Genomic DNA, 10,617 nt, shown 5'->3' on the forward strand with positions numbered 1-10,617 from the left:
AAGCGGCGCCACCACGGCGCCGGTGGGCGAGGGCAGCGCGGGCTCGGCTCGGAGCGGGCACTTTTTTTTATAATTTTTTTGAACCTTTTTAGTCCCGGTTGGTAATACTAACCGGAACTAAAAGAGGTCTTTAGTCCTGGGTGAATGATCTGGGACTAAAAAGAGGATCTTTTGTCCCGAATGATTAGTCCCGGCTGGTCCTTCGAGTGATACGTGGCTTATCAACGTTTTCCACTAGTATTCCTAGAATTTTTTGGCTTAAGAAATATACTCCATACCCTTGGGCATCAATACAATTGTGCCCCGTGTATAGTTTTTACCTGGTACTTTCCTACATGGATTTGTGACTTGTGAGGACTCATATATATACCTTCTTGTAGTATATACATGTACCATGCGTTTACCTTCTTCTCAGGATAGCTTAGTAACCTCACCTGACCCCTCCAGGCTAACTATGACCACTTTCTGTACACATTCACCGTAGCCACTTAGTAATTTTGTTACCTATTATGATGTACATTCAAGCGTCTGAGATACCTTGTTGGCGTGGTTCACATGCTAGCTCCAACCCCAAATGCATTCAAAAAGTTGTTCGTCCAAGAGTCAGCTGCTGGCGGCGGTGTTAGCAGGCCTGCCAGTCAAGCACCTGGTCAAGAAGCTCTTGCGGCCGGCGGATATTATTAGTGTTGATCCATAATATCGCAGTAGTAACCTGCTATCTGCCATCAAGCCATCAGTCTTAGATCCCAGCCAGTCTCATCTTTCATGCAGTGGTTGGAAGTTATTAGAATGTGTAGACAAGACAATGGATTATTAGAATGTGTAGCCACATGTTGAAGGTCGAGGATAACAGCAAAGAAAATGAATTGAAACAGGCGGGTGTTGAGAGAGATGCAGCAACCGGTGAAGACCATAGCAAATTCCATGAAGGTGGAGACGAAGGTGTGTACACACTACTGGAAAACTGAACGTTCGTCCAAACCGTTAGTACCAGACACATTTTGGTCCGATACTAACGCGCGAAGTTAGTACAGGTCGTCAAGCACAATGCCACCGAGCCCTTATATTACCGGTTTGGAGTCTTATCCGGTACTAAATGGTGGCATGGTGACCGGGTGGCCAACAACTAGATTCCTCTGGAAGCTATTTCGTACCGACTGGAAGCTTCAACCGGTACTAAATGGTGTTCACACACGTGTGTACTGGCTGATAGTTTCAACCGGTATTGAATGTTACAATTTAGTACCGGTTAGAGCCACCAACCGATATTAACGTACAAACTATAAAATAAACTTCTTCCTCCCCAAACCCGAGCTCAACCATTTGACCGAGAGCTCGGGCTTTTTCACTCCCAGGGCGACCTAGGGGAGGTGCTGCCCAATTTTCACCTAATACTTTTGTACATTGTACCTGGACTTGTGAGGACTCGTATATACCGTCTTCTCTTGTAAGTAGTATATATATATAGGTACCATGCGGTTACCTTCTTCTCAGTAGCTATATTAACCTCACCTGCCTCCGCCAAGCTAACCGTGACCACTTTCTGTACACATTCACTGTATCCGCTAGTATTTTTTTTACCTAATACTCCCTCCGTTCCAAATTATAGGTCGTTTTAACTTTTCTAGATACATAGATATTATTATGCATTTAGACATAGGGTATATCTAAGTGCATAACAAAGTCTATAAATCTAATAAAGTCAAAACGACCTATAATTTGGGACGGAGGCAGGGGCGGGCCTACATGTATTCAAGGGTATTCAACTGAATACCCATTATTTTTGCAGAAAAAATTTATATATAGTGTATCCCATGGGTATGTATCAAAAAGCCAAAAATAAACAGGCTAACGTAAACAAAAAAGCCCATAGGAACCTGCCTAGTCCGCTCCTTCCCTCCTCTACCGCAGTCTTGGCCCAACAGCTCATTTTCTCACAAGCTCAATTTGGTCATTCCCCTTCCTCCATTGGATCGCAGGCTCACAGCCACACACACAGCGCTCCATTCCTTTGCTGATCTACACCTCCCCTCTCCTCTCTGAGCTTCGGTAATTTGGCAAAGCAAGTCACGGCATCGAACCATCAACACTTCTACAGACTACGCGACTTCAGCAACATATTGAGATGAGCATTTGCGATTGTTTATGAAATTTATGACAATGTGATGGCAGTAGCAGGCAATGAGCACTCTCTAAAATTTGTGTATTTTTATTTCAGTCTGAAACATGAAGAGAAAGAATAGTACAAGTACTGATTTGAGATGTTGTTGAATTGATCATTTAGTACATCTATATTGATGTCAATTTCTAGATTATGTGTTATGAATCTGCACTTTAAGCTGTAAAAAAATTCACCCTTCGAAAATTTTGAATACCCATTCCCAAAATCCTGAGCCCGCCCCTGGACGGAGGGAGTACAATGGATGGCGGATACCAAGCAGTAACTCCATGTGACAACATCGATGTATATATCTTGGAATTAGAGGGATCAGTAAAGCAGCTTCGGCTAGGTTGTAGTAGAACCGAGCGTCTGGGAAACCTTGCAATCGTTGGCATGGTTCATATGCTAGCTGCCTAGCTCCAAACCCAAATGTATTAAAAAAGTGGTTCGTCCACGAGCCAGCTGCTTGCAGTGATGTTGGCAGCCGTACTACTGAAGCACCTGCCGAAGAAGCTCGTGCTGCCAGCAGGAGATACATGAAGGAAGCAGAGTTGGAGTTGTTCGTTCCAACGGGAACAAGTGAAACTAGAACGTGTCTACGGTGTGCATGTGCTTTGAAATCTATTGATTTACTAATAACAAATGTCGGTGTTCATGTTCCTGTCGGTGCACGGCGCATATGGACCGGCATGTAGTAATCCAAGTTGCTTGCTTGTGTGTGGTCACATGCCATTGGTGCGCTACTGATTCATGGGTCGATTTAGCGTCGGTAAATCAAATAGTGATCTAGGGTCCATTTAGCATCGGTAAATCAATAGTGAAACCAGATCGTGTGAAATCAATTTTATTTATAACAGGGCAACTTATGGCAAGTTGTTTTCAAAATTTTCTTTTCCAGAATTTTTTTTGGCTAAAGCAATATACTCCATGTCTTTTGGCACAATACGATTGCGCTAAGGTAAACTCAGGTGCCTGTTTGGTAGAGTTCCTCTTGCTTCTGATGCTTTATAGGAGGCAATAAGTTTCAACCTTCTGGTTGAAGTAACTATGTGACCGAAAATGTTTCTCTAAAAAAAAGTTCTAGTTTTTATGCAGCTCCTAGCCTTGTTTCGGAGAGGATCACTTTATCGAATCAGTTTAGAATCATGTCTCCAAAATAATGTTTGCCAAATCTCTCATTAGAATATGGCTGAAGATGCTATGAGAGTTCTGCCAATTAGACCCTCATACTTGTACCTTGGTTCTTATAAGTAGTAGGTCACCAGGTAGTGACCTCACCGGCCACTAGTATTTTTATTACCTATTTTGATTTTGATGGAAGGCGGTAAGCGGACATAAAACACTAATTCCATGTGCATGAGACGACGACACCAATGCATTTTGGAATGAGAGGAATCAGTAAAACATCTTGGGCTATGTGGCTCAGCCTTTGGGAAACCTTGTGCTCGATCGTTGTCAAGGTTCACAAGCTCAAACCCAAATGCATTCACAGAGATGTTCGTCCACGAGGCAGCTGCTGTCGATGGTGTTAGCAACCCTGCTGTTACTCAAGCACGTACGGGACATGAAGGAAGCATAAGTGGAGTTGTGCCAAAGGGGGAGGCTGTCAGCTGCAAGCCTAATCCCATGTATGTGGGCCCTGAGTGGGTCAACAAGTAACAGCCTAAGGCCCTATTATAGTAGCTGTCGGGCCCTATATGAGACGGGAGAGTTAAGTAATCCATCTATCATAAAGCTAGCTTTACCATTCATATTTTGTCCTACACTATTGGACTATCCCAGACGTCTTATCACAACTGATTTTAGATAACCCAGCAGTGAAGCTCCCTTCCTCTCAAAAAAATTGTGATACAGGACATAACCGGCGGTAAAAATTAGCAGCACCCCCCTCCCTCTCTCTCACTCCGCCATCCTCTTCCCTCCGGACCTCCCTAGCTCCCTCCCTCCCTCCGGCTCTCCCCTCCATCTCTTCCTCCCTCCGCCCCCCTCTCTGCTCGCTGCCCCTCGCCTGGCAGAGAGGAGCGGTGGTGAGGTGAGGTGTGGAGGCAGAGAGGATCTGCGGCGGGGAGCCTTGGTGGCACGCGGATCTACGCGGGGATCCTAGGCGGCGGCGGGTGGGCGGAAGGTAATCCCTCTCTGTGTGTGCTGGATCCGGTGGGGGCCACGGGGGGTCGGTGGCCGGCGGCGGCCAAATCTGGCGAGGTGCGGCCGGCCGGATCCAGCGAGGCAGCGCGCGGCCGGGGCGTGCGGCGGCCGTGCAACGCGATTTTTTTTGTTTTTTAATAGGCCTTCACCGTTGAAACGACAGTGATGGAATACCAGATGATGGATCCGAAACCGGCGGTAATGATGGGTTTAGAACCGACGGTGATGTGACTCTGTGGAGTAGTGCTAGCTTACAATACGGTGACGTGCTTTTAATTTACACGGTAGAGTCTGCCTCCACGAGACAGCTGCCCCGTAGACGTGCTTTTGCAAATTCATTTCAAAAGATAACTTTTGCCTAGAAATTTTTTCTGAAAAGTATACTCTTATTCTATTTACATTGGCCTCCAATAAATTTTATTTGTCAGTATAGAAGTAGTGCACTGTGTCCTCTACATCAATGATGCGATAACTGTGCCCCCATGATTCGACTTTCACCTAGCACTATCTCATAGTAGTAGTTTATATATGGACTTCACAGGATCACCTCGCATACCTCCAGGGCAGTTCAAACTGTAGCCAAGTTCTTTACACATTCACCGTATTTTTCTTACCTATTGTGGTGGATGAGGAACAAATTAATTAAGAACTCAACTCCATGCTACAAATCCTTGCATCATCACAGGCGGTTTCTCTGTTCAAGTAATCGAAGAGTACTTGGACCTATGGGTTCGGCACGAAATCAAGCTGAAGGAAACTGGAAACGCATTCACCTAGATCAAGGTGGACTAGGGACGGCCAGTAGCCTACAAAATCAGCATAGCATCACGGCGTGATGCAGCTTAGAGGATCCAAGTTGACCTGGGGAGCGCCTGGGCATCACTCAAGGTCAAATGCTTCTTGTCACTCGCCTTCAAGCAGCGGCTGATCATGCATGAGGACAGTGGACCGGAGGTCATGCCCCGGTATGCATCGGCCTGGAAGCGCACACAATGCACCGGCCGTGCCACCAGCAAGGAGAGACCACATTCTCATCGAATGCTCCTACTCCAAGGAGAAATGTCCTCTACCTGCCCACTGGAGGAAAGGCAAGCTTAAGGCCCACGGAACGTTGACGGCCAAATTTGGCACGGTTCAGGTTTGCCGGATCGGTGAGGCTAGTTTTAGTTTTGTCAAATCCCAAATTAGAATACACTATTGCATAGATCTTAAGTTAAACCGAGTAGTAATTGGAGATTTGTACGGGACTTGATTTGTAAATGATATATATCTGAGCGGAGCAAAACCTTCCCACGCTATAAATATTAAGGGCTGAAGCCCATTAAGAGCATCCAATCGATAAAACCAATCTGTATCTCTTATATTTTTAGTCCTTTTCTCTTTGCCCTACTTTTTCAACCCCATATGCTATTGTTCTCTCATCTCTATAGCATGATCGAGAAGGCATCCTAATTAGCTTGCTGAGCCTAGAGTAACTTATGGTGCACTTGCCCCGATGGGGTTCTCTGGGCGAGTGTATCCTCCCATGCCAATGCAACTACATCACATGTGTGAACATTCACCATTACTTTAATTTGTTCATGTACTTGAGGGGATCCACGTAAACTGTCGTTCTTTTAAATACTGCTTAGTAGTTGTTAGTACCGTGTGTTCATGCACCTTGTTACTCCCTCCGTTTATCTTTATGTGAAATGACTTGACACGGTCTTCCAGATTACACTTTGACCATTCATTTATAATATAAAATATTGTTTATAGTTACAAATTTATAATCATTGGAGAGTACATTTGATTATGAATCTAACCATGTCAAGTTTATATTATAAAAATAAAAAAATGTTGGCTAAATTATTGGTCAAAAATTGTAAAGTTTGAATCTTAATATATATGTACGCCTTATAAAAATCAACGAAGGGAGTATCCCCTAGTTAGTCACCTCGCATATAAACTCCAGGACAGGTCTAATTGTGGCCACTTCCTGTGCACATTCACTGTATCCTTCTTACCTACCTTGATGGATGAGCGAACACAATAAGCACTCAACTCGTCCATGCGAAATCTATGCATGTTGGAATGAGAGGGATCAGGGACCCTCGACTATGATGTCAAGTTTACGGGGAACCTTTTGCAAGTTGCCATTCTTCACGTGCCAGCTCCAAACCTAAATGCGTGCACAAAGTTGTCCGTCTAATCTTCTTATTAGCCATCTCAATGTCCCCCATGATCTCCAAGCTGAAGTCAGAAAGGCGTGGCAACGGCATCTGGACCATCCGGCGGCGATGCAGAGGCGCCGCTGCTGGCGGCCAACGGCAATGGCGCGCGGATGGCTCCAACAACAGTAACTGCTGTCGGCAAGGCGTTAAGCAGCACGGCGGACCTCGCCAAGCACCTCCCCACGGGCGTGGTGCTCGCCTTCGAGATGCTCTCGCCATCCTTCACCGCCGACGGCGCCTGCAACGCGACGAACCGCACGCTCACGGCTGCCTCATCCGCACCGCCGACAATCTGCTTCACCGACAGCTACCGCGACGCCGCTATGGGTGCCCTCCGGTACGGCTTCGTTACGCCCAGCGGCCGCCCTGTGTTGGGGTTAAGGGCCGATTAGCGCCAGTAGTAAATCACTAAGGTCTCGGTCTTACCGGCGGTAGTGCTGGTAATCCAGAAATACACTTTTACAGTTTTACCGCTGGTGCTGGTAGCCTGGTACATGCAAAAATTTATTTCTTTATTTCTATTACTTGGTGAGTATTGAACAGCTGAAACAAAAATGCATTTAAGATTTGCATATGCTTTGGAATCTATTTTGCAGATAATATTTAAGATGTGCACATGCTCTGAGAGTCCATTTTACAGCTTATAACAAGGTATCTTGTTGCAGTTCGTTCCAAACCTTAATTTTCCTGGATTTTTTGGCTAAAGAAATATACCCCATGCCTTTCAGCATCAATACAATGACACGTCTATAGTTTTTTCACCTAGTGCTTTCGTAATGGACTTGTGAGGACTCATATAGGAGTATACCTTCATTCTTTTAAGTAGTAGGTAACATGCATTTACTTTCTCACTACCTATAGTAACCTCAGGGCACTCACAGTCCAGACTCTATCCATAGAGTCTATACGTTGAAGACTCTATCACAAGAAACTATGCTCCATAATGCAAAGTTTGTAACAATAGTTTCTATGGATAAAATTTTTTATTATGCAACACAAAGAAAGCTGATCAGTTGTGGCATCTTACCATGTGATCCACCCTGCACCTCAACAGCTTGCAACAACCATATACGACATGATTAATCGGCAACTGAACAGAGGCATCCAGAAATACGGTGTTGTGATCAAACGGCAATTGAACTGACGCATACAGGATATATATCACCAGAAGCACAACACATACTTTAACACATACAAGATATATCAGCAAACGCATATAGGATATATATCACCTGAAGCACAACCCATACTGGCAAACACAATGCCTACAGTATACACTGAATGGCAAACAAACTCCACAGAACTTCGATGAAAGTTTAGATAGTAGCAATGAGTCATCCATTACAATATATAGTAATGGAAACTAAGATATGAATTGCAAACTGAATAGATAATACTAATATTTAGATAATATTAAGCCATCCATCATCATCCTGCATACAGAACTCCATGTCCATCATCCTCCAGCCACTCCAAGCAGAACTGTTAAAAAATAAGAATGGGTTAGTAAATTAACAAAATTGTACAGGTGGTTGATTTAACAAAATCTCAATGGTTCAGTAAAAAAACAAATATCAATGATTTTTGAACATGAAGGCTAATGTGTGTATATATATATATATATTTAAATGCATAACTCTACCTAATTAGTTCGATTCCCAAACTTTTGCCAAATGTGATCAATCAAATCAGATTGTAGTTGCCTGTGAGCTTCACGATCACGAATCTCGGCACTTCTCTGTATTACCTCCTCCATCACCGGATCATATCCATGAGCGATTGTAGACGCCTGAACAGTAGACGTGGTTCCTTCCTCGTTCAGGTCAAACGAATCATCCTCTATATCCTTCTCGTCCTCGATTATCATGTTGTGAAGTATTATACAAGCTAACATGATATTCTCAAGATCCCCTTGATCATATAGACGTGCCGGCCGACGCAAAATGCAAAAACGAGATTGTAAAATGCCAAATGCACATTCAACATCCTTTCTTTCCCCCTCTTGATGTTCTGAATACAGCTTGTGCTCAGCTGATTGTGGTGCGCGTATGGATTTGACAAAAACAGCCCAGTCTGGGTATATTCCATCTGCAAGATAATAACCTTTGGTATATTGCCTTCCATTCACAAAGTACTGCACCTGTGGAGCTTCTCCTCTTAATTCCTTGACGAACAAATCAGAATGACTCAGCACATTGATGTCATTGTTGGATCCCGCCACTCCAAAGAAAGCATGCCATATCCATCGGTCATGCGAAGCAACAGCCTCTAGAATGATGGTTGGTACACCATGATCACCACGAGTATATTGTCCCTTCCATGCATTGGGACATTTTTCCCAATGCCAATGCATACAGTCAATGCTCCCTAACATGCCAGGAAAACCACGACGCTCACCGATCTCCAACAGTCGTTCAACATCTTGTACTGTGGGGCGTCTCAAGTACTCTTCACCATATACTTCAATGATTCCCTTAACAAACTTTTTCAAGCACTCCACACCAGTACTTTCTCCCATCTTCAGATACTCATCAAGCTGGTCTGCTGAGCCGCCATATGCTAATTGACGGATAGCTACCGTACACTTATGAATTGGTGAGAACCCGGGACGATTCAGAGCATCCGGTCTCAAGGTGAAATACTCATCCCATCCACTCAAGGCCTCAACAATCTTCAGAAAGAGGGGTCTCCTCATCCTAAATCTTCTTCGAAACTGTGTCTCATTGTAGACTGGATTAAGAGAGAAGTAGTCATCCATTAGTTGCTGGCTGGCTTGTTCACGAGGCCTCTCCACATATCGCCTAGGACCACTCCGAGATCCTCCACCTTGTATGTCATCAACAATGGTTTGCATTTCAGCTACAAGATGGTCGCCTAAATCATCTAGAATTTCTTGCTCTTGAAGATAGTCATCCATGGAGTACAGATCAGCAGGGTCCATATTGCCATCTCCATCCATGGTAGCAAAGGATACCAGAGAATAGTGGAAAGCAGATTAGAAAGGGAAGCACTAGCAGAAAGGGGAGCAGTAGCAGAAAGGGGACTCAGAATAGTGCCGTGGCTGTGTGCTATATATAGTCACAATTGCCGTGGCTGTATCTATTCACACTTGCATGCACAAAACAAGTGGAAGGAGTTCACACTTGCCGTGGCTGTTTCAGTTTCACAAAAATTAGTGGTCTCATTTCACAAGTGGAAGGAGTTCACACTTGCATGCAAAAAACTAATCACAGGAATTAATATAGCACTGACCAAAGGATTTCAGTTACCTTACATAAATCACTTCCATGGTCACATTTGTTTTCACATTGTAGCTATTGCATGATCAATTCTAGAAAAGGTACAAGTCCATCAGTTACCAGTTCATTGCAATTGAATAAGCAATTAAAGAAGGGTTGACAGTGGCATACATTAGGAAATAAAGCAAGTCTCATGCTCTCTAGTGCCAAATTTCTCTCAGCCAAAGCATCTGCATTAAGCTGATCATGAGGTGTAAGCAGTAGCTGTGTGTAAGTTTCCAGCATTTTGCACTTAGTTTGTTCATGAGCTGCTTCATGACTAATCTTAGCTGCTTCAATCTTCTTATCAGCCAAACTTTGCTGAATTTCTATCATCTTCTCTCTCTCTGCCCTGTTTTTGTTGCTTGCTTCAATGAACTTGTCAAATTTATTGTTCAAATCAGACAAGGCGTCATTTCCCTTTTTGTTGCCTTTCAATTCTTTTTTGGCTTTCTTCTGTCCCATTGGTCGCTTTTCTCCATCTAAGTCCAAATTCACCACTGCAGATAGGTTACTGTTAGCCTTTGTACTCTTTTCCTTTTCCTTCTTTAACCTAGCAATATATGCTGACCATTTCTGCTGACCACGTACTACCTTCCACATATGCAGCAGATGGAATGCCTTACCACTATTCTGGCCAGCCCACATCTCTAATGCTTTGTCAGTCAACTGGTCATCACTCATCCCACTTTGCCATACTCTATCGGCATTTACCCAAACACCATGAAAATCAGTTAATGGTTTCCTAGAGCGATCCCAACGTATTTTCAGTTGGTTTCTGTTCCTCTTACGGCTAGTTTCTGTGGTCTTGTTGTATTCT

The 10,617-nt window shown here is 44.0% G+C and overlaps 1 protein-coding gene across 1 annotated transcript; it reads right to left on the minus strand.

Moving 5' to 3' along the window:
• Window positions 1–8,161: 8,161 nt before the first annotated feature.
• Window positions 8,162–9,214, minus strand: LOC101756538 (putative nuclease HARBI1). The gene has a single exon (XM_004954866.3). The coding sequence runs from the start codon at window positions 9,212–9,214 to the stop codon at window positions 8,162–8,164; it is 1,053 nt and encodes a 350-aa protein (XP_004954923.3).
• Between the last annotated feature and the right edge of the window lie 1,403 nt (window positions 9,215–10,617).

The sequence above is a fragment of the Setaria italica genome, chromosome I (assembly GCF_000263155.2).
Source record: "Setaria italica strain Yugu1 chromosome I, Setaria_italica_v2.0, whole genome shotgun sequence".
Classification (NCBI taxonomy): Eukaryota; Viridiplantae; Streptophyta; class Magnoliopsida; order Poales; family Poaceae; genus Setaria; species Setaria italica.

Bases quoted from the DNA above. Each gene is read 5' to 3' on its own strand.
- LOC101756538 (XM_004954866.3), bottom strand. From the start codon at position 9,214: ATGAGGAGACCCCTCTTTCTGAAGATTGTTGAGGCCTTGAGTGGATGG.